Below are 26,010 nucleotides of genomic sequence, written 5' to 3' on the forward strand. Positions count from 1 at the left end.
CGATTTTTTTCTATTTAATTAATAATATTTTTTTGCGTTTTAATGAAATTCACTGATAAAAAGTTGGCTCACGATACCTTTCAAAAATGACTAATCCTATCTTAAGGAATGAATAGGATAAAGTACACGCAATCTAAATCATCATCTGTTTTATCAACCGACTTCAAAAAGGAGGAGGTTATCAATTCGTCTGTATTTTTTTATGTTGGTTACCTCATAATAACTTTTAAGAAAGACCTACAGTATATCTATCAAACAACAATTCGAGAATATTTTGAGAAATATCTTTTTTACAATTTACCTTTTATACGATAATATACTAGGTAAATCAAGGGGCTCGTATCGCTTCTTTCTTTTGATTGTTGGGACGCGTGCCAGTTTCTGACACCGACTCCAAATATAGCAATAATTATGACTACATTATATAATCGTAAATCGACTTTTAAGTATTGTAATATCTTTCATTTCATTTTACTTAGGAGGACTCCAAAAATGTGTTGAAGACGCAAAAGATTTTTAAAGTTTTTCTTTTTGTTAAAATATTTACTAATAGCTATCTATATAGTTACGTGAAGAGTTTACGTCTAAATATAAGCATATATCGAAAGTTTTTCCATTAGCTCCTGGTAAATCACCCTTCAGTTACCACAAACGAATAATCCAATAATTCAATTGGTGCCAGTCCAATTAACTGCACAGCCGCGACATTCGAGCAATGATTGTCTTTATAATGCGTGATGATTGGGCTCGTAAATTTGGAATCGGATATTTTATCTGGCTCTGCTTTATTATTTCGATGAGATATATGAACAACAAAACTTCAGTGTGTTTAAGATATTTTAATCGAGGTTCCTTTAAAACAAAAAATATGTATCCGCCTGAGTTGTTTTACTTATTCTGTTGAAATAGTGTTAAGACTCGGATATTCAGATCTTTTTTTTGCTTCAGCTATTTATATTGATAACTTGAAATATAACGAAGGCGTTGAATATGGATTTCCTTATCTTATTAAAACCAAGCATTTCGTCAGACATTTTTAAGTTTACCGTTTCGTAAATTCAAATCGTTTATAAAAAATACATTGGTAAAAAAGGCATATTATTCGATACAAGATTTTGTAGATGATAAAAAAGCTTGGAATTAATACTTGTTGACTTCCAAGCTGGATACATTACATACATACAAAAAAAATATTTAACTAATATGATTGTATTTTTAAATGTTGAAAAAGAGTAACTACTGAGTTTCTTTCCGGTTCTTCTCGGTAGAATCTTTCCGATATATTGAATTGAATAAAGTTTATTTTGATTTTGTCTCATGACTACTGTTAAATCGACTGTAGCTAAAAAATTGATACTATTTTGTAACTATTACGGAATATAAAAGCGTACTTTAAAATCATAATCTCAGTTCTTTTTATCCCGTAGATCCCGTAGATATAAAAAGTCTGCTTTAATTTCATAATACATTTAGTTTTTGTACTATTATCATATTCAAATAGATAGACCTGATATTGCTTGCTGACCCTTTGGGTAAAAATGGTTGTCCTACTTTTTTTTTCGTTTTTCGTTTCAAACTGTACGAAAGCTAGGTCCGAAAAAGTATCATTGCTCAATAAAATAGTCCCTTTTTGTAGTCGTTTGCATCGAGACCTGTATTACATTGCTCGGGACTCGATGCTACATTTATTAAATAGCGTCGCTTTTCGATAAACGTGTATTATTAACTAGACTAGACCAATCTGTACTCTTAAGCCTCATTAATGCATGTATCAATCTGTATCGTGTCTTCTCTATCGCAAGTGACATTGGTGAAATAATCCGGGCCTTTTTCGCACCAAAAATATATACCTATGTGCAGGGTATATGTTTGCGTGGGAACAGACCTGTGTAAAGCCTATGTGATTTGAAAAGCTTAAGTGTGGCATTTATTTTTTTTATGACATAGGTGGAGTAAAGTGACTACCACCGCCCATGGACATCTGCAACACTAGGGGGCTTGCAGGTGCGTTGCCGGCCTTTAAGAAAGTAGTACGCTCTTTTCTTGAAGGTTCTCATGTCGTATCGGTTCGGAAAAACCGCCGCTGAAAGCTGGTTCCACAAAGTGGTTGTGCGAGGAAGAAAATGTCTAAGAAATCGCGCTGTTGTGGATTTTCGGAGATCAAGATGGTGCGGGTAAAACTTAGAATTACAGATTACGAATATGATATGATGAATATGAATTATGGATTATGCATATGGGGGTTAAAATTATTGCTAATAGTCACCCCTATCACCTCCTAACGGATGAACGTCGCAAGTTTTTGTCTTCGATCTAATGCATACTCTAGTTTACGGCGTTTCGCCAGTATCATCCGCAGATGATTGAAAATTACAGGGATCACTTCGTAAGGATATTAATAAGGATAGAATCCTGCGTGATGCACTGTAGAATATGCTGTGTGTACTGTGCTATGTTGTAGAGTTATAGTTTTTTAGGGAGGACTCTCTTATTAAAACTTTAATTAGGCTAAAAACTTAGCTATTGAACTGTTTCTGTTCCTAAATTTTATTTTAAATGTGTATTAAGTATGATGAAGTAGTTTAGTAAGTAAGTAAGTTTTTTTTTTCATTTGGTTTTATTTTAGTTAATTTTGTGAGAATTTTAAAGAGCTACCTTTAGTACGAATTCGTTCATGTTCGAATTCGAATGTCCACTAGCGTCTTTTCTGATGATTTCGTTTCGTTTCGTTTTATAATTTTTGGAAAGCTAAGAAAACGGTTATGTTCTAAAAATAATCTGCAGGCCAACTTTCATAAATATTTTATTAGTTTTTGAGGCATTTTTGAGGAAAAAAATCAAAGAAATATTGAAATAAATTCGTTTTCCGTCTCGCATTTTTAAATTTGGACCGATAATTATTATTTAAATATAGAAAAATATCCAATGTTTAATCGTTTTTATGAACCAAAAGAAAAAAATAGATTTTAATTGAATTTTTTTTTAAATAAATTTTTGAAGTTGCATTTTTGGTAAATTTTGAAAAAAACTAAAAAACATGTAAACTCAATAATGGTCCACTTTTGGATTATGCATATGGGGGTTAAAATTATTGCAAATAGTCACCCCTATCACCTCCTACCGGATATACGTCGGCGCCAGGCGTATGTTGTACTGTTTTGTCAAAAAAATATTTTGCTATTTTAAATAAGTTGTCGTTTTATGCATAATATTATGTTTAATTATCTACAAAGTATCAAATAATCGTGAATATTATGTAGTTATAATTTGAATTACTTTTAAAATTTAAATTAATTAAAGGGGAAATTATTAATGATATAATAATCTCCTCGAGATTCCCCTAATTCAGCATGGTTACATAGTGGAACGTAGAACAATGTTGTCATACTAATCGGGAGCCAGCATTCTTCACCTGGAGTACTGCTAATAGAGTTATGTAACTTTCGGTGTAACTATCTAAACAGAATGAACTATTAACACTGCTGTGTTATGGCCTCCTCTCCCTTTGAGAAGTTTGGAGCATATCTCACCACGCTGCTCCAATGGGGATTGATGGATACCAATGTGGCATAATTTCCTTGAAAATGTCGGTGTAACTATCTAACCAGAATGAACTATTAACACTGCTGTGTTATGGCCTCCTCTCCCTTTTGAGAAGTTTGGAGCATATCTCACCACGCTGCTCCAATGGGGGTTGATGGATACCAATGTGGCATAATTTCCTTGAAAATGCAGGTTTCTTCACGATGTCTTCCTTCACTGCCGAGTATGAGATGAACTTTAAACACAAATTCAAACGTCTAACCACTGGGCGAGCGGCTCTCATTATGAGGCAAATTTCATAAAAATCATTAAATTTAGACACCGCAAAGTTTATTAATTTTAAATAATCAAACATATAAAAACATTCAAAAATTTTATTATTTAAAAATTGTAAATAAAACACGGTCGTACAAAATTATATGTATTCATGTTAAATTGATTTTGAATTTTATTATTCCGCCAAGATTAACTTTTTATTTGTACACGTGGAAATATTGTGAATAAAACTAAAAGTAGATGTTACTTCGAGTTTATTAATTCTGTAAATAATATATCTTAAAATAAAATACAAATAATTTAATACAAATCGTAACATCTTGAAGTGGTGACGTGGTGCACTATAAAATTTGTTTAAAAAAAAATGTTCAATATTCACTAAACATGATTCTATCGCCATGTTTCACGGACGATTTTCATTTATTTTTATTACTTGTAAGTAACAGCCTTTACATTTCCTACTGCTGAGATAGGGCATCCTGTTCCGTTCCGGTTTGGAACATATTCCACCACGCTGTTCCAATGCGGGTTGGTGGAATGCACATGTGGCAGAATTTCGATGATTTTAGACACATGCAGGTTTCCTCACAATGTTTTCCTTCACCGCCGAGCACGAGATGAATTATAAACACAAATTAAGCACATAATATGTATAGTTATGCTTGCCTGGGTTTGAACCCGCAATAATCGGTTAAGATGCAAGCGTTCTAATCACTGGGCCATCACAGCTCATTACTTGTAAGTTAGGTATTTTATTTTTATCTTAACTATTTGTTGCATGGTTTATGTACAAAAGAAATACGTATTGTTCGAATCATGATCGCGCGTATTATTACAAAGAATGCTCGCCTTTCTCGATGAATCGTAATTTTCATTCTCTGGTAAAAATTAACCTGTTCTCTAGTCTAGTAACTACAATCAGAATCTGAATGAATCTGTGCTTATAAACTGACTGTGAATGCACAATTAAAACTCCATCCTTCATAAATTCATTCTGTCCATATCACAATTTTATTTTGGATCGACGCAGCATATCTTCTTCATCCATTCTTTCCTGTCTGAAGTCATATCCTGAGTAAAATATTTCCATATTGTCTTTTACACAATCTATACATCATTTATGTGGTCGCCCTTCTTCTATGTCCATCCACGTCCATGCTAAACCTTCTTCACAACCACTACTAACTAATTCGGAATTAAGTTTTACATTATAACCAAGTATCCGATACGAAAGGATCTTAATGAAATTTCGACGTTAACGATACATACTGGAAGGGGTATTTCCTTTGAATTTTACCATGGCGGTTAGGGCATTTAGTTTGTAACGAAGGTGAGATGTCAAATATGATATTTTTCCTGTATGTTTATTTATTTATTTAGGGACAACCAACAGAAGTTACAACATAAGTAATTGCATAAAAGATGTTCTTAGACTAAGAATTAATTGCACTTCCAATTACAGGTCATCACAGCATGCATGAATAATTGAGATACAAAAAAAAAAGTAAATATGATTAACTTACAAGAGACATCAAAATTATTAATTAAATATAAAATAATAATATGTACCTACTTCAATGTTAATTTCATAATAATTCAATTTAATAGTTGCATATCATACTTAATTGCATAAAGATTAATTTATTCTAATTTAATTTAATTTAATTTAATTTGAGGTATGTCAAGCAATAGTGGATAAATGTGTCTTTAATTTGTTTTTAAATGCCCCTAGGTTGTCGTGAAATAGATCTATGCCATTTATTTCTTTTGCTAAATTATTGTAAAGTATGCTCACTCTTGGTATTAGAGAATTTTTTCCAGCTCTAGTTTACTTTATGTTAGTAGTGCAGTCGTCATTGCTCTCTCGATCTTTGTTTCTACCCAACGACGATCCATGTGATATAGTTTGCAAAGATCTCAACGCAAATGACAATCATCCAGTATGCATGATGTTCAGCAGATACAAAAGGGGATACCAGTTCTTTGTAAACCTGTGTCACGCGAGACGAGTTATTTGCAGAGATAATTTGGGTGAGTTAAACATTGCATACTTTTTATAAATATGAATTAAAGTTACTGTATAAATCTTGACTGCATGACATGTTGAAAAAGAGTAACTACTGAGTTTCTTGCTTGTACTTCTCGGAGTTAGTCTACTTTCCGAACCGGTGGTAGCTTCGCTTAATATGATTCATAGCTACTTGAATAAAGTGTACTTTGATTTTGTATATATTTAAGGTTTTCATATGTTAATAATATAGTTTTTTTTTTAAATAATAAATAAATAAATATGAGACAACATCACATACATTACTCTGATCCCAATGTAAGTAGCTGAAGCACTTGTGTTATGGAAATCAGAAGTAACGACGGTACCACAAACACCCAGACCCAAGACAACATAGAAAACTAATGGTAATCTACATAGACTCGGCCGGGAATCGAACTCGGGACCTCAGAGTAGCGTACCCAGTAAAACCGGTGTACTCACCACTCGACCACAGAGGTCGTCAAAGTTTTATAAGCCGTAACACGAATAAGATTTTATTATTGCTTCTTATTTTAACAAGGTTATTTATATTTATTGGTACTAAGGTTTATTTACGTTCTTATTTTATAGAAGTATGAAGTCAAAGAATCATTCTCTCCTTAATCAAATGTCATTAGTGTCATATTTCTGGTCTACTCTATACTCTCTTTAATAATTTAAAAATATTGCCATTAGGGTAGAATATTGTACAGCACTAATTGCAAGTACTCATGATCGTTGAAATTTGTGTTCCATACGTAAACAAAAAATTATTAAGAAAAAGTTCTATAGAAAATAAATATATTTTTTTTTATTTTTTTATTAATCATTTCTAATAAATTGGTACATTTCATTGGTGTTTTTAATTAATATTTATTACTATTAACCCCCGACGCAAAAACGACGGGGTGTTATAAGTTTGACGTGTCTGTGTGTGTGTGTGTGTGTGTGTGTGTGTGTGTGTGTGTGTGTGTGTGTGTGTCTGTACCACTCTAGCCGCCGAACGGATGGACCGATTTTGATTTAGTTTTTTTTGTTTGACAGTAGAAAATGTCGAGTGTTTTTACGTAACTTTGATGAAAATTGTTCCAAGATGGCCGCCGCCACAAAATGACAGATTAGATATTTTTTTTAAACTCCATCAATATGGGTATCAAATGAAAGGGCTTGACTAGTAGAATACTATTAGATATGACAAATTTAAAATACAAGATGGCTGCTTCTACAAAATGGTGCTTTACATTTTTTTATTACAACTTGATCAATATGGGTATCAAATGAAAGGGCTTGACTAGTGAAATACTATTAGGTATGAAAAATTTAAAATCCAAGATGGCTGCCTCTACAAAATGGCGCTTTATGGATATATTGATATCATTTGATATCCATATCCATATCCATCCATTTAGACTTATAGCGAAACTATAAGCATAAGAGGGGTGTTATAAGTTTGACGTGTCTGTCTGTCTGTCTGTCTGTGTGTCTGTCTGTCTGTGGCATCATAGCTCCCGAAAGAATGAACCGATTTCAATTTAGTTTTTTTGTATTATAGGTGTTTTACGGGCGAGTGTTCTTAGACATGTTTGATGAAAATCGGTTTAGCCGTTTAAAAGTTATGGGGGGTTAAAGTGGGGAAGAAAAACCGAATGTCTGCAAATATGCTCAATTGGGGTGTCAAATGAAATGTTATGACTTGTACATCACAAAAAACATTAATTAATAATTAAATAAAATTATTAGATAAAAAAAATAATTAAGAAACAAAAAAAATTAATTAGTAACTAAAATAAAAAAGAACAAGATTGACCTTAAAATGTAATCTTAACTTATATGTTTTAAATCAACAAGAACCAACGTATTTACAACTTAACCAGAGATATTATAGGGATGCTTACCTTTAAAAAGTATAAAATAAAAAATTAAATTAAAAATTTCAGAAACCCCCGCCACAAAAAACATAAGCTACCATTAAAAAGTAAAAAATAATAAAAGAAAATTAATCCTAAAGTACCTATATGCATAAGTATGTATTAATATTAAAAAAAAAAATCGCGTTGGGGGACCGAGCGCTATTGTACAAAATAATATTAAGTGTTATATAAAAGATGAAATAGGTAAGCATGTGACACTAATTAATTAGGTGCGGTCACCCAACACGAATTTTTTTTTTTTAATATTAATACATACTTATGCATATAGGTACTTTAGGATTAATTTTCTTTTATTATTTTTTACTTTTTAAAGGTAGCTTATGTTTTTTGTGGCGGGGGTTTCTGAAATTTTTAATTTAATTTTTTATATAATAGTCAAAGATTGTCTCTTTATATTATATGTACTTGCGAGCTGAGATGGCACATTGGTTAGAACGAACACCACTATATACATATATGTGCTTAATTTGTGTTTATAATTCATCTTGTGCTCGGCGGTAAAGAAAAACATTCTGAGGAAACCTGCATGTGTCTAATTTCATCGAAATTCTGCCAGATGTGTATTCCACAAACCCGCATTGGAACAGCGTAGTAGAGTATGTTCCAAACCCTCTCCTTAATGGAAGAGGAGGCCTTATCCCAGCAGTGGGAAATTTACGGGGTGTTACTTTACTTTACTTTTTTTATTAAACTTGCAATGAAGGCTTTTAAGGCAGGAATTGTTGAATAATGATTGTAATTATTTGTTTTAGTGTTACAAATGGTGCATCCACTGAGGTGTCTAAGGAGCGGGCAGTCTTTTATGTCTATTGATTAAATTCTAATATCATAATAAAACAATAAATTAATAAAATATTTGTCATAATCTAGTTTCTTGCTTGCTTGATTTGTCACGCTCCCGTAAAATAAATAAATAAATAAACATTGGTCAACATCACATACATTACTCTCATCCCAATGTAAGTAGCTAAAGCACTTGTGTTATGGAAAATCAGAAGTAACGAAGGTACCACAAACACCAAGAACCAAGACGACATAGAAAACTAATAAACCTTCTACATTGACTCGGCCGGGAATCGAACCCGGGACTTCAGAGTGGCGTACTCATGAAAACCGGTGTACACACAACTCGACCGCAGAGGTCGTCAAAATGTGTCGTCTCGTTCACTTTGAGCAGCGGAACTCAAAAGTCAAACGATATCCAAACGGCCCTTTGCAATATACTTGTCACATGAGCACAACGGCTCAAGAATACGACGCACATGCTTTAGCCGCTTTTTGTGACGTAGTGATGACGCTGACTCCAGTCAGTGGAGCGACGGATATTGTATTGGCTAATTCTTTGCCCAGTAAAGATTCTCTGGCCACTTTCCTCGACGCAACGGCGATCTGTATATGTATATATATGGTGACCGCACCCTCACCCATAGACAATGACGCTGTAAGAAATATTAACTAATCCTTACATCGTCGATTCGCCACCAACCTTGGGAACTTAGTTGTTATGTCCCTTGTGCCTGTAGTTACACTGGCTCACTCACCTTCAAACTAGAACACAACAATACTGAGCACTGTTGTTTGGCGGTAGAATAACTGATGATTGGGAAGTACCTACCCAGACGGGCTTGCACTAAGCCCTACCACCAAGTAAGGTTTAAGCAAGTAAAATACTTATTGATCGGGCTAAATAAATACTACAAATCAGTTCATAGTATATTGCAAATGTGACAAACTGAAAAGTAGGCGAAAAATTCGTGCTTCAAAAAACCGAAACATCTTCTTAAGACACAGACCCTGATCAGCGAGGCAACACAAGTGCCACTTTTCACGTCTGGAAACCGAACTGTTCGCAATAATTACAGGCCTATTTCTATATCATATTTAAATAAAAATTGGAAAAATAATTTTACCCAACTTCTCGCTCAATTCAGTACAAACACTTCTTTCCAGTATTGCCTGATAGCAATTTCGTCTTTTTCTTTTAAACAAAGATTCCTATTCATAAATGTTATGTCTTTGTAAGTTTCCACGTTCAGATTTTCTTTTGCAAAATGAAAAATACATTAATTCGTATTATTATGTTGACTTACTAGTAGTTGCCCGCGGCTTCACTCGTTTTACAGTGTTGGTTTTCATTTGTCAGGCAAAAAAGTAGAGTATATTCTTTCTAGAAGTTCAAGTATGCTTCATACCAATTTCATCAAATTCGGTTCAGCGGTTTGGTCGTGAAAGAGCGATAGACAGAATTATTTTTTTATAAATTTCACTTCTGCACACTATTTAATTATTAATTTTTACTCTCAAAACTTGTTCTGTTGTAGTTGTATTTTTAGTTATTATTTATTTTTTTTCTTGTTTGATGTATTTTAGGATAAGGGATACTTTGTTATGTTTCGTTTTTATGGTGTGTGAAAGTATTATAATTTGCTCAATAAGTGTTTATTATATAATAAATGTTTATTATTATTATTATTTATAATATTAATCTGGAAAATAATTATGTTTAGAAAAAAAATAGTTACATATAATTTCGAATTTGATAAAAACGTCTTTGATACTATCATAATAATATTTAGTCTTTATTTATTTATTTAATATTTGGGAAACAAACAGATATAAAATATAATCTAATTGCATAATACAGTTTAGATATCACATTATCCAGCGAAGTTTCCACCGATTAATAAAACATAAAATGCACTCAAATATTTTAACACAATAAGAAAAAAAAAATATTTGACAATATTAAAAGTATATAGTTAAGTTAATTTAAGAAGGTTACAAATTTTATCTTTAAATTTAATTAAAGATAAATGAAATACATCAATGTTCTCAAAATGCTTATTATATTCGCGACAAGCTCTGATTAGAGAACAGTTAGCATTATGTGATGAATATACAAGTGGGAGTATAAAAACATAACGGTTGACGAGCGTTGGATCGTGGGCAGTTCAGAGACAACTTAGTAGAGTACTTTATATCAACTGCTTAGTAGAAAAGGGGAAACAACAATATTATTAATAATTTTATATAAGAAAACTTGGTCTCTCATAGATCGGCGTTTTGAGAGAGCTAATAAAGGTTCATGGGTACAATCGCTAGATTTAAAAGACAAATATTTTAAAAAAATGTTTTTGATCTTTTCAATTTCATTTATATGAATATTGTAGTGAGGATTCCATACCGTAGATGCATACTCGAGTATAGAACGGACGTAAGCGTTATAAAGCAAGTTAATAGTAGAAGTATTTATAGATTCAGATCCTGTTCTCATGATAATTCATAGATTTGAAAATTTTTTGTCATCAGCATATATAAGAAAATCTGAATACACAAATACATTATTTATGTCATTTATAAAAATATTGAACAGTAAAGGACCGAGGTGAGAGCCCTGAGGAACACCTGAACTTATCGGTATAAAAGATGACAGATAACCCTTAATAGAGACAGCCTGATTACGGTTGCGAAGATATGAATCCAACCATCTGAGCAGGTCGCCGTGTATACCGAAACCTTCAAGTTTGTAAATAATTATATTGTTAGACACTTTATCGAAGGCTTTACAGTAATCGGTATACACGACATCCACCTGATGTCCTCGATCCATGGACTTAGAAACCCGATGCAAAAATTCATATAAGTTTGTTTCCGTCGACCTTTTATTGATGAAACCATGTTGCTCATTTATTATATTTATATTAAATCTTGAATGTTAAATATATCGTAAGAGAGACAATAGATGATGTGCTAAAATTATATGCAATGATCAATGATGGAGTGACGATATACGCAAGGCGGCAGGCATGAGCTGGATGTGAATAGCAAGAGAAAGACCACAGTGGCGTGCACTTGGAGAGGCCTATGTCCAGCAGTGGACGAAAACGGGCTGATGATGATGAGCAATGATGAATGATTTTGGAATATATTTTAGAACGATCACGTTCAATTTCTCGTTTTTAATACCTCAAAAGAAGAAACGCTTGCCCAGCAATGGGTACTTAAGGAATAAATACATATTTTTGCATATTTCAATAACATTAATACGGATGGGCTTCAAGGACATTTGAAGGTAATGACGTGTTACTTTCGGCCAAAACTGTCACAACTAACTTTGATTTTTCGATGAAACATAATTTGTTTACGAATAATAAATAAACATGTCACATTATCGTGGATCATAATTTAGTTTGACGTTCGCTTTAAGAGATTAAGCGTTAAGTGTAATTTATAAAAATACCAAACTTAATCATTTTTTACGACCTTTTGTACCTAATTTATGACTATTAGGTTCCGTCTAAGTATAAAAAAATATATGAATAAATTAATACAACAACTATGAATCAACATAGATATTTTTTTTATGGAAATTTTAGTTAATACAATCTTTAGACTTCTTACAAACAATAGGTGTAAAGTTATTCTGTTAGAGTTCAAAGTTCACCGCGTAGTATGACCTTAAAATATCTATGCTATGAACACCAATAGCCAGTTAGATAAATAAATAAAGGCATTGACATAATTTTAGACGAAATCAAGGTCAATACCTTCCTGAATGTATTATATAAAGCACTATGTTCGTGTAGTGGAGTTTACATACACACAACATATTTGTAAAGTCGAGTATTTATATAGTAAAATGAGTCCAAGCTTACTTCGTAGCAAATTTCATCAAAATCGATTCAGGTGTTAAGTCGTAACAGTTTGTCGTACAGATTATATAGGTAATATAGTAATAGTAGCCGACTGTAAATTTCCCACAGCTGGACTAAGGCCTCCCCTCCTCTTAAGGAGAAGGTTAGAAGCTCGAATTTGGTGTGATTCTTATGTGGCATAATTTTGATGAAATTAGGTACATGTAGATTACGATGTTTTCCTTCATTACCAACCCGCCTTGGAACAGCGGGGCGGAATTTGTCATAAACCTTCTCCTTAATGGAATAGGAGGCCTTATCCCAGTAGTGGGAAATTTACAGGCTCTTACTTACTTTACTTTAGATTGTCAGAGCCAAATTAATAATTACATTATTAGGTTTGATTCCAGAAATAAATGATTACAATAAGTAGAATAGAACCCTGAAGGCCTTATTAAAGTTTGAGAACTCTCACTTCGATTGTTAATCTAATAAATTATTCTTCTATATTGATTTAACACTTGAGGTGTTAATGTTAGACGAAGTAATTTGTCATTTATGAATACTTGTCCAAATCCTCTGTTGACGGTTTAAATAAACACAAATCTTAATATTAAGGCCTACCCTGGACTAAGGTGATTTTCGAAATCAAATTTATTTGGAGATTATTTTGGATTCCAATTTTAAATTTATTACAAATTTGCCCATTTGCAGAGAGTTCATAAAAGTAAACGGCATTCAAGTTGGAGTAGAGCTCCCTAATATTGCAGAAGTCTACAGCAAGGGTAGAATGGATAGCCTTATGATTCTTGCTTTACTTGCCCCGAACAGTGACCAGTACTAAATACGATCGGCTGCAACCCTGAGATACGCAGGAGAAACTACCACTGTAAAATATAAAATACGAATGAGTAAAATGTGGTGGTGGCTTTAATAGCAATAACGATAATTATTTCATGAAGTCACTTCCCAATCCCATGACTTAATGACATTATAATACTGTATACCGAAATGGACGAACGAAAATCTGTAAAAGGTTTCTACGAAAGTGTAAGGAAAACTTTCATAGCATGTAGAATAGTAGGCTACTTACCTATTACAGGTTTAACGAATGAAGAAAGCAAACTTTCCAGGTGAGAAATATCAAACAAATTATATTCATAATGCATCATCAGTATATAATGGTATTTATTCGTGTTAAATGGGCCACCTGATCACCAGTACTTCAGTTAACCGTTTCTATCATCACCAATGCGCCACCAATCTTGGAAACTGAGATGATTTGTCCCTTGTGCTGAATCGGAATATCTCAGAAACGGTAGCTCGTATGAAAAAAAGTATTGATACATTTTTTGTAGAGAATTTGATGATTTACAATTATTTTTCTGTTTTTTATTATAAAACTTACTACTTTGCTGACTAACGAAAATCTGATTTTTTTACCTATTACCTTGAAATTTTATTCCACACACAAGAAACGTGAGAAACTTCAACATGTTACTAATAAAATTATATTTTGAACAATTTTACCATTTATCAGCTTATCATAAGTTTATATGTCTTCACTTTGGTATTTTAGTCTAATTTGACCGGATAAAGTAATGTATAGTATTAGCCAGGATAAACTAAAATAATTATTATAATATAGAATATAGAATACTCGAAAAAAGTCAGTGATACTTATATATAATTACCCATTTTGTTTAAAATGGACCAGTCCGCTTATCTCTATAGACAAATTCAACTCACCTTCATTCCCTCTCTTTTTAACCTTACGAATAAGAAAGAAACGGAGCAACATTAATTTATTTTTTATTTAAGATGTGTTTGGCTGTCGCAGTATACCATCTACTATATTGCGAGTGTATCGCTGACAATTATTTGCGCATTGATTCATCTTTACGATGCAATAAAAACAATTCGAGGTTTTAAAGATTTAGGTAAATATTTTTTCATAAGTAACAACTACTATCAAAATTGTCACCAGATTTTAAAATTGGAACACAAACTTTGTAGAACGGTTTTGAAATCTACCCTTATGTATCTGTTGGTGACGAAATTCATTGGAAAAAATCAAATCTTGGAACAAACATAACGGTTAGAGTCATATCGTCATTTAAACTTATTCGCTTTTTCAGGAGGTCTGCTCTTGCAAATGTTTGCGATACTTTCATCTATGTTCCTAATAAGATTCAGCATTACATGGAGTGAAATGATAGAGAAAATTGAAGACATCGAAAAAGTTTTGCCGTCGTTCAAAAATCCGCAGCGCATTTTCAAAATAATCAATCGTTTTTTGCTATCACTGTTACTTTTCGGTTTGGGTATGTTACATATATTGACGACCGCCGTGGTAGTGTCCCTCCGAGTAGTGTTTATTTTTGTGTTAATTGGTTTTCTATGTTGATTTTCCATAATACAAGTGATTTAGCTACTTATTTTGGGATCAGAGTAATGTATGTGATGCTGTTCAATATATCTGCCGCCTTGTTGATACATGTTTAGCTTGTAGCAGATTCGGAGGGCTTAGTTCCTGTTTCATGAATAAAATTATACCTTGGTAGTATAATATGCTTTCACTTCTGTTTCTCAGAACTAGTAGTGTTGAATTATCCAACAATGCTCCAACGGATTATGAAAGCAAGGAAAACACTATTATAATATACTCTGAATAGTTAGCTGGCATCTATTGAAAATTTAGAACATATTTTTTATGTTATAAGTGGCAAACGAGCTAGATGACATCTAGCTCGTTTGCCACTTATGGAGAGTTATTGCCCATGGACATCTGCAACACCGGCCTTTAAGGAATGAGTACAATCTTTTGTTGTAGGTACCGAATCGTATTAGTTTGGAAATAACGCTGCGGAAAAATGTTTTAAAAATAAATTTTGTAGATTTGTGTCTTGTTATCATGTAGTAGTATCGTGTAGTACTAAAACATATTTCACTTATATTTGTTTCAGTTGATCACTTTATTCATTTAGCAGTGACCATCAGAATGATTTCATTGTGCTACAATTCTGGTCAAGGCGTCACCTTCAAAGAGTATTACGCTTTTTACTACAGATGGGCCTTCGATTATTTCAACTTTAATTACTGTTTCGCATTGTTATTACAGGTATTGGATATAATAATAAATTGATTGTCCGGATTAACACACACCAATAAACCTATTTGTAATGTAAATGGTTTGAGATAAGTTTATTGTTATTAGTTCCACGATGACGCATAGATGGCGTTGTTAGATTTATGCAACTTTTTTAATCGTTGTTTATGCTGTAAAATATACATGAGCTGAAATGACCCGGTGGTTAGACGCCGTGCGTCTTTATCGATGATTACGGGTTCAAACCCAGGCAAGCACGACTATATATATGTGGTTAATTTGTGTTTATAATCCATCTCGTGCTCGGCGGTGAAGGAAAACTTCGTGAGGAACCTGCATGTGCCTAATTTCATCGAAATTCTGCCACATGAGCATTTCACCAACCCGTATTGGAACAGCATGGTAGAATATGTTCCAAACCCTCTCCTAAATGTTAAAAATATTAAAAATTGTACTAAGTGTTTTATTTCTTGCATAAGTAGCCTGCCGGACTTTATTTACTAGTGAACTTAAACTTTTCTACCGTTATAGTTATTTGTGTTTTCAATTAGAAACATAATTGGTTTATACGACCTTTTTGGATTGTCCAAAGAAAAAGACGTATTTGATTATATTTTTACTTCATAGACCATAACAAATGCATGTCATTTTATTATTTTCAGCTGACAACATTTCAAACAACATTCATGTATTACTATGTTGATTCTCTCGTTACTGTTGTTACACTTTATCTGGTGTACAGATTTCGGAATTTCAATCGACTAATGAAGATCAGGCAAACACAAGTGAGCAAAATATATCTTATATTTTCTTGGTAGTGACACACTCACCTCATATTCTATCCAAATATCAGTACTCAGTGCCGTTGTGTTAATATACTTTTTTTAATTGAATTTCAACTGATTTGTCTACAAATATGTAACAAAAAGAAACTGCAATTAATTTTCTATATATGAATGATAACATTTATACTTCTGAAAAGCAAACCATTTAAAATCATATTAAAAAAAATTTAGTATATTTACTATAGGTTATAAATTTACATAATGCTTTTTCTTTCGAACAATTAATGTCAGAAAGAGACAACAATACATTAACTCCTTACACGCATATTCAGACTGTAGGTTCACGTTACAGTGCGCAGAGAACAGAAGAGTCCCTTGGATGGATCTCCAAGCGCACTACACTCGCTTGACGCGCCTGGTGAGAGTGATCGACGATTATATCAACCCGTTCGTCTTCATGACGTTTCTATCTAACCTAGTCGTCGTGTGCAAACACATCTACGACATCATTCAGTAAGTTTATTTACTAACTAGCTTTGCCTGCAACCTTGTACGTGTTTGAATTCAACAAAAAAAAAATTGTATCCTAATTTACTCCTTATTATATAAGTTATCTGACAGTGAAAGTACCATCAAAATCGGTCCAGCCGTTCCAGAGATTAGCCGGAACAAACAGACAGATAGACAGACAGACAGACAAACATTATAAAAAATGCTATTTTGGTAGGTATGTGTACCGCGTATACATACATATTATGCATTGAGTAAAAAAGGGCTATTTCAATATTTTCCCAGTGGTCAAAATTCGATCGTAGCTAATTTTTGCTCTCCATACTAATATTATAAATGTCAAAGTATCTCCGATCATAGACTATTCAAACGAATATAATGAAATTTTAAAAATTTGAACAATTCGAAAAAGCGCGCCCGGCGATCTATCCCCTCTTTCTCTTTATCCCTGTCCCTTTCTTGTATATACGTACTATGAATTTAACTTTTATTTTATTTTTGTTTTAATTAACACAATTTATTAAACGTTGTCAATTTATTCTCTTGCCTCCGTTATTTAATACTAAGCATATAAAAAGCAAATCCGTTCGAACCGAGTGTCCCAAGACTTACTGTAATAGAACTACTCACCTTAATTTCTGTCACAGTATTAATTTACCAATCGATACATATATTATTTATCCGCTTATTGTACATCTCCCAACCTAATTTTCTTCTCCCCTCCCCGTTCAAAATCAACCGTCTTTTGCTTTTCTTGTGCCAGGCAGTACCAGCTCGCTACACGCCTTATGCCACGAGAGGAAGTGACAAGAGTCCAACAATATGGTGTCGATAACCGAATCAAAAATCATTCTAATAAATGTTATTTCAATGAATACTATATAATTATATTTAAAAAATCATGATAACACTATATTTAATATAAGGTTTAATATGTATTGCATTTTAATTCATCTTTTTTTCAGGAGGCAGAAGGCATTATCAATGAATTCAAATAATCCCAACTGCGGTATCGCGAAAAGGTATTCTCTTACTCTTATCATAGATTAACATTACACATTTAATTAGGGAGTATATTGCTTAATTTTAAGTAAGGAATAGTTTTATTCACATGCGAATGTATTGTTAAGCTTGTGCGTGAATAAATTTCATCGGTAAACGTAGGAAGTGATTTATTAGCGTTTCCCAAGTCAAGTGTCATAGATTTCAAAATACACATTGACGCTGTGCTGTAGACATACTTAAGAATATGTACGTATTGAGGCGAATAATTATTTTGATATTTAATCTGTACAACTAATAATAAAAAAAAAAAGAAAACTGCAGGAGTTGACCGATACATACGATGTTGACTGTAGTAATTATAATAACAGTTTTCAAATATCTTGCACAGTAATGATTATTAATTGATATATATTGTTTTCAGTTCCGATTGGATAGTGATCTTAGACTCGATAATACCTACACTGCATTTGATCTTCAGGACTACGCTCGTATCAACCTTCACAGCCCACCTCCACACCCTGAGCCGAGAGCCTCTGAGAGCTCTTCACACTTTGCCGGCATCAGCGTATAATGTCGAGGTACTTTGAATTTTTTACTAAAATTAATATGAGTAATGTTTTTTTTTTCGAGTAATATTTAAAACACAAATTATATGTTTTCTTCTAATATCATAATTATAAATAAACAGGACATATTATGTTGACAGATTGTCATACAATTAATGTAAAAAAATAATATATAACACAAAATATTTCAAACCAAACTGATAGACAAAGAACAGACACTTAGTTTAGTTGAGATAATCATATTCGTCAATATATAAAAGAAAAATACATATTTTTCTTATAAATATTGAAGATTTGTAAGCAATTATAAACTGAAAAAGTATATATCCGCACAGTTCTTGAATATATAATTTGGATCTGATTTATAAATTTGTCAATAAATGTACATTAGCAATATAAAAACATATTTCTTAAATAAATAATACATTATTAATACAGGTACAGTACAGTCGGGGTAAGTAAAAGGTTCGTCACCTTAAGGCCTATTTTCGTGTGCTCAGTATGAGCGATAATCTTACAACATCAACATTCAACCGATTGAGAACATATTGCGTCACAATGTTTTGATGTTTAGATTTAAATGGTAAATAAGAGTTTAAGACTTGATAAAGGAATGAATTTGAAAACTAACAAAGGTCTTCTTACTCTGACTGTACATAAATAACAAATATAGGACACTTACACAAAACTCACAAGTAGTATCACAGAAAATTGAGTTTTAAGTAATTTTTTTTATGGTATATGTTGGCGGACGTGCATATAGACCACCTGATGGTAAGTGGTCACCATCACCCATAGACAATGACGCTGTAAGAAATATTACCTATTCCTTACATCATCAATGTGCCACCAACCTTGGGAACTAAGATGTTATGTCCTTTGTGCCTGTAGTTATAGTAGCTCAATCACCCTTCAAACCGTAACACAACAATACTGAGTACTGTTATTTGGCGATATAATTACTGATGAGTGGATGGTACCTACCCAGACGGGCTTGCACAAAGCCCTACCACTAAGAAAAAGTGCAGTGCAAGAGTGCAATGTATTTTAAAAATAGACAATTAAGAAAACAAATATATATTATTAACATGTTTCGGGATATATGTATAAACAGCTAAACGGTTACTTTAAGATAAGAATCAATCGCAATGAAGAGATAATTCTTTAACATAATTGACCCTCAGGTAGTTTAAATTGACAACAGCGTTTTCATCTTTTCGATATAAATGTTTCGAAAAAATAAATAAAACTGTTTTTTTATTTTTAAGGTGCAGCGTTTTATGGATCAAGTGTATCATTCAAAGATTCATCTCAGTGGACTGGGATATTTCTACGTCACAAGAGTAACAGTACTTACGGTTCGTATTATTTTTTATTTTGTAATGATTTTTCTTGTAGCTAAGTTGAGCACTAACTGATGTATCTCGAATTGATTATGAGCACTATAGGCAGACGTATTGAGGTTCATTCAAATTTATGTTAGTATATATCCTTCTTAAGCTAAGCTACCTCGTTGAGGTTGCAGATCTTGGTATCCTGAACTAATAAAAAAAAAACAAGTGTTTTTTAGTATTTGATTTCATATTGACGACCTCCTTGGTTGACATCGAAATTTCATTAGTTTTCTGTGTTGTTTTGGGTGGGTGCCGTCGTTACTTTTGATTTTCCATAACTCAAGTGCTTTAGCTACTTACATTGCGATCAGAGTAATGTTTGTGATGTTGTCCAATATTTATTTATTTATTTATTTTATGGCAGGGATTTGTGCTATATGCCTATTTGGGTTACCCAAACAATCATCAGATATTCCGCCATCAAACAGCAATACTTAGTAATGTTATGTTCTGGTTTGAAGGTTGAGTCAGTCAGTGTAACTACAAGAGATATAATCTTCCAAGGATGGTAAGAATCGGTGCGATGAAAGGATTTTTTGCCATTTTTTTTTACAGCATCCATGTATATCGATGGTGACAATTAACGTCAGGTGAACCGTTTCCTGACCGCATCTCTCTGATTCTGTCGATTTCCCTATTCTCGGAATGAGAGTGTAAAATGGCAGCTATATGTCAAATCGGTTAGATCCAGAGACATCATCTCCAATTAAGAAAATAAGTTAAATCTGCCCTTCAAGTAATATCTAAAACCTAGTTTTCCTGCCCCAATTTAGAACATGAAAATGGAATTCAATGAAAATATTTTTGTATTTTTTTCCTTTCAGATGCTTTCGACCATAGTGACGTACGAGCTGGTCCTATTGCAAATACCAGTTTATGTTTATTAATAAGTAGTATCTACGTTTGAGCCGAGGTGGCCCAGTGTTTAGAACGCGTGCATCGTAACCGATGATTGCGGGTTCAAACCCAGGCAAGCACCACTGAATATCCACGTGCTTGATTGTGTTTTATTATTCATATCTTGCTCGGCGGTGAAGGAAAACATCGTGAGGAAACCTGCATGTGTCTTTCATAGAAATTCTGCCACATATTTATTTCACCAACCCGCATGGGAATATGTTCCAAACCTTTTCCTCAAGGGGAGAAGAGGCCTTAGTCAAGCATTGGGAAATTTACAGGCTGTTGTTGTATATGCGTTTAATTTTATAATTAATGAAAAAAAAAACAAATAAAAGAGTTGAAATTACACGCCGCAAAATCCAAACAAGTTTTCTAAAGTTGTAATTTTCATTAAAATATTAACTTGAAGATTGAGTAGTAGTTACTCGAGATTATCAAAATCGGTTCTCAGAATGTTTTTTTGTCCTAAATGATAACATTTTGTCATAATCGCAGAATATGCACCCAAATAGCCGATATTTATAGCATACTTTCTTTTTAAACATACATTATGTAGAAGAGGTAAGTTTTATTTAATAGGTGTGATTATACAATGTATTTATCGTTGATAAGATAGTATATACAATTGTGAATGTAGCTATAAGGCTCATGTTAACGTTTATGTAATACTAGCTGTGCCCACGACCTTGTACGCCTTTGATAATAACAAAATAATAAGATTGTAGCCTACGTTACTCCCTGCTATATCAGTTATCTGCTAGTCCCGTCAAAATCGGCCCAACCGTTCCAGAGATTAGCCAGAACAAACAGACAGACAGACCGACAAAAGTTGTAATTATCTTGTAAAAATATATAGGCATTGAGTAGAATATGGCTATTTTAATATTACAAAGAGAAACTCAAATTTTATTATATGTATAGATATATGCAGTGATGGACATAATAGTGACTCGAGTATGCCGATGGAAAAAAAAGTTTTGTAATTTGACGTTATATTATGTGTCAATTCGCCTGTCGCCATATTCGAAATTGTCGCCCCTTATGCTGGATCCATCTTGTAATTATTTATTTTATGTATCTTCTGTAAGTTTAAAGAAAAATGTGTACATGACTCTATGTTCTGATCTGAATTGGAAATAAAATTTTATCATGAATTTTGACGAATGAGTTTTATTATTTACTAGTACTAACAATTCCACCAAATTAATGATTCAGATTGAAAAAAAAACGCAATAAGAACGACAAAAATAATTTATAAAAAAACTTAAAATTATGTTCAAATTAAAAATCAGTGAACTGAAAATAGGTAAACAAAATTTGAAAACGGTTTTGCCTAAGATATGCCCAATTCGGTACACGCCGATAGTATTTAGCTCCAGCTGAATTATGTTCCCGCTATTAGTTCGCTGTCACCTGCCCCGGTTTCGGCCTCTCCACCTCTGAATGATGAAGACATTAAAATAAATGCTAAGTTGAACCCATTGCTTAGCGCGGTCGATGATGTTCGTTCCATTAAAGACGACATACAGCAAATAAAATGGTAGCAGGATTTGTTATTTCAGCAGGTTAAGAATATCGAAAATCACAAGCTGTGAGTTTGACTGTTTGACTGTTGATGAATTATCATCTAAATTGTCTGAGCTTGAAATAAAAATCAATGAAGGTGATCAATAGCTGAGAACTAATGATATCGAAATCAAAGTCGTTCCGTTGAAATCGAATGAAAACCATTTTGATGTTCTCGGAAACTACCTATATAACGAGAGTACCATCGAAGAATCCATTAACACCTAAGCGCATAATCGTCTCTTTCTTATTGCCATATTGGCCGCGCTAATATTTCTCGGGAAAACGTCGAAGAAAACCGGAACAAACTTGTGTCTGAAATCGAGTCTTCGTTAAACGAAGTCTCGAACTGGGGCCGGCTAAATTTAGTCCATTTCAACCCCAAAAAGACGCAAGTTTGCGCGTTAACCGCTAAAAAAACATCATTTGTCGTATCTCCACGATTTGAGAACATCCTGATAGCCGCTACAGGTAGTATCAACTACCAATATAATATTAATAATAAATAGAATACTTGGCGTTGATATTTCGAGCCTCGTTCAGTTCCGCGGTCAATTGGAAGGCAAAGCCAAATTGGCTTCAAAGAAGCTCGGTGTGCTCAGCAAGGCGAGACAGTATTTCAGGTCGGCCCATCGCCTAAAACTTTACAAGGCGCAAATTCGGCCTCACATGGAGTACTGCTCTCACCTCTGGGCGGGTGCTCCCCAGTACCAGCTCCTTCCATTTGACCGCATCCAACGTAGAGCGGCTCGAGTTATCGACGATCAAGCCCTTTCCGATCTCCTTGATTCTTTGGCTTTGCGTAGAGATGTTGGATCACTCTGCATCTTCTACCGAATTTTTCACGGGGAATGTTCCGAGGAATTGTTCGGATTAATCCCGGCTGCTGAATTTCACCTCCGGACATCTCGTCAAAATTCTAAGTTTCACCCGCACCATCTTGATGTCCGAAAATCCACAACAGCGATTTCTTAGACATTTTCTGCCTCGCCGAACCACTTTGTGGAACCAGCTTTCGCCGGCGGTTTTTCCGAACCGATACGACATGGGAACCTTCAAGAAAAGAGCCTACTCCTTTCTTAAAGGCCGGCAACGCACCTACAAGCCTCCTGGTGTTGCAGATGTCCATGGGTGGTGGTAGTCACTTTCCATCAGGTGAGCCTCCTGCTCGTTTGCCACCTATTCCATAAAAAAAAAATTGTGCTATCTTAAACAAGATTTTATTGCGGCCAGCAAACTTAGAAAAGAGCCTATGCTTCAGAATTCTCTTGGGTTCGAGAATTCCTCGCCTAGAATATTTATCAACAATCACCACACGGCTCACAACAAGCACCTGCTGTCACGAGCTAAAGATATAGCAAAAAGTAGCAACTACGACTATGTGTGGGTTAAGCATTGCAAAATTATGGCATGAAGAAACACCATTTCTAAGCCGTTTCGGATCCGCAGTGAGGCAGATTTTTCAAATTCCAAAGAAGTTAATCATTCTTTAAGTACTTTTTTTTCTCTCAACCCTTTTTATAGTGTCTATTGTTGTTTGCCAGTGTTTATATGTGTAAAAATATTACCTTTTTTGTAAATTTTAAGATAAACTATCAATTATTTTCTGTGGAATATGTATTTGTTAGCCGAATATTGAGTACCACTGTCTATGTTTTTGTGTACTACGGGAATCTGGTTTGTTGGGGGGAACATCTTAGTCTTGTTGACATATTTGTTTGGGAGATCGTTCTTGGTTGCCATTACACTACGCGCTGTTTTATGTGGCTATATGTTATCAACCTAACTATTTTTTCTACTTCGCTTTGCATACCTGATTTTATTACATTAAATTTAATTAGTGCTATAAAACTGCTCATTGCTTTCCTTTGTTATGTTTTCGGTGTTGTTAGCTTGAACCAGTCTTCAGCGTTTTTATTTACATACTATAAATTGCCTCTGATAAAAATATGTTGCTCTAAAAACTTTAGTATTTTTATGAGAATGTTAGAGGCATACCCACGAAGACAGATGAGTTCTCAAAGAACTGCTTACTGAAACATGGTTGACTGACAGTTTTTATGATGGTGAGCTTTTTGATGGTACTTGGTCTGGAGGCGTGACAGGAACCTCGATAGTACTTCTCAAACTAGAGACGGTGGAGTTGTGATAGCTGTGACTAAAGGGTTGTCCGCTGAAGCCACGCCCCAATGAGGACTTATGTAACGATAAAACAACCAAATTCAAGTTTGAGATTGTATATTTGTTGTGTCTATCTATCTATGTAATGACAACCGAGGCAATACTTTTTCTAGATCAATTGTATAACTTTCTCAATAAATTATCGAGTGCCATGATGGAGCGTCCACCTGATTATTTTTTAATTGTAGGCGACTTCAACATGAGTGATATCGAATGGATTGAGTCTCAAGCTGGTTTAGTCCCTAAATGTTGAAGTCGGCAACAACGCTGGAACGCAAGCGATCTAATTGCGAGCGACGGTGGATGCCGTGATAAAAATCAAAGACTAACAATTTTTTTTTATGGTATAGGTTGGCGGACGAGCTTATGGGCCACCTGATGGTAAGTGGTCACCATCGCCCATAGACAATGACGCTGTAAGAAATATTAACTATTCCTTACATCGTCAATGTGCCACCAACCTTGGGAACTAAGATGCTATGTCCCTTGTGCCTGTAGTTACACTGGCTAACTCACCCTTCAAACCGGAACACAACAATACTGACTACTGTTATTTGGCGGTAGAATAACTGATGAGTGGGTGGTACCTACCCAGACGGGCTTGCACAAAGCCCTACCACCAAGTGAATAAAATGTATTTATGAATATAATACATAACACACGAAGCGTATACTTTTGATACACTTTCTCTGAATTCAAACAGCAAGTACATAGTATATTAGTTACAAGTTAAAATTGTATGTTCCTGCATTTTAAGTTAAATAAAATAAGTACATTTAGGTCACATACATATTGATAACAGTCATTTAGACTATCGGCCTTTTATTAACCGACTTCAAAAAAAGGAGGAGGTTCTCAAATCGTCGGGGCCTTTTTTTTTATTTTTTATGTATGTTACCGAATTACTCGAAGATGGCTGGGCCGATTTTGACAATTCTTTTTTTGTTTGAAAGGGCATGCTTTACAGGTGGTTCCATTGTCAGGAGATCAGGATCTGGTTATGGGATCCTGGAGAAATCGAGGGAACTCCTCAAATTTTATAGGCACACATATAGTGATTTTGATTTTATTCAAAGTGCCTTGGTCATATGCTCACGAAAAGTGACATTTGATGAAGTGGAACTGATGATGAAGTCCACAACTGGTAATCGGAACCTATTAGTAAGTAACTATTTTACGGGTTTAGATCTATTTCTTTAAGATAGTCGTCAAGCAATTGATGTTAGTAAACATGCCTATGATGAAGTCTAGCTGATGGTGGACTACCAGGAGAATTCCTCAATGATTAACGGAATTGCATCGGGAAAAATGGTATTGTCTAATTGGCGATGAGCAGTTAACATTAGGCTATTGTAACTTAGGTAACGCTTAATTTGAGTTGCAGTCCACATCGTATTGAAACGGCGTTGAGTTATGTTCAGAGTCAAAAGCCAAATAATGGGATTCTTTATGAACAACTATTATATATAAGAATAAGAATGTTTAATTTGTTTTTTATTATGAACTAGCGACCCGCACCGGCTTCGCACGGGTGCAATACTCATACTAAATATACTACAGAATTTGTTTATTAACGACATC

At 33.8% G+C, this 26,010-nt stretch overlaps 1 protein-coding gene and 1 long non-coding RNA gene across 2 annotated transcripts; both read left to right on the plus strand.

Moving 5' to 3' along the window:
• The first annotated feature begins 4,040 nt into the window (after positions 1 to 4,040).
• On the plus strand, positions 4,041 to 8,648 carry LOC124542797. The gene is made up of 3 exons (XR_006967386.1): positions 4,041 to 4,254; positions 5,777 to 5,850; positions 8,532 to 8,648. It is a non-coding gene; the product is annotated as an uncharacterized LOC124542797 (long non-coding RNA).
• A 281-nt stretch (positions 8,649 to 8,929) lies between these two features.
• On the plus strand, positions 8,930 to 20,761 carry LOC124541107 (gustatory receptor for sugar taste 64b-like). The gene is made up of 6 exons (XM_047118941.1): positions 8,930 to 9,220; positions 16,660 to 16,820; positions 17,783 to 17,839; positions 18,244 to 18,400; positions 19,657 to 19,746; positions 20,607 to 20,761. The coding sequence occupies exons 1-6, from the start codon at positions 8,930 to 8,932 to the stop codon at positions 20,667 to 20,669; spliced, it is 819 nt and encodes a 272-aa protein (XP_046974897.1). The 3' UTR covers positions 20,670 to 20,761.
• The last annotated feature ends 5,249 nt before the right edge of the window (positions 20,762 to 26,010 follow it).

Source organism: Vanessa cardui, chromosome 2 (genome assembly GCF_905220365.1).
Source record: "Vanessa cardui chromosome 2, ilVanCard2.1, whole genome shotgun sequence".
NCBI lineage: Eukaryota > Metazoa > Arthropoda > Insecta > Lepidoptera > Nymphalidae > Vanessa > Vanessa cardui.

Coding starts and splice junctions, on each gene's coding strand:
- LOC124541107 (XM_047118941.1), top strand. CDS start 8,930: ATGTGTCGTCTCGTTCACTTTGAGCAGCGGAACTCAAAAGTCAAACGA. Junction 16,821..17,782: donor CACATCTACGACATCATTCA/GTAAGTTTATTT, acceptor TCTTTTTTTCAG/GAGGCAGAAGGCATTATCAA. Junction 18,401..19,656: donor CATCAGCGTATAATGTCGAG/GTACTTTGAATT, acceptor TTTATTTTTAAG/GTGCAGCGTTTTATGGATCA.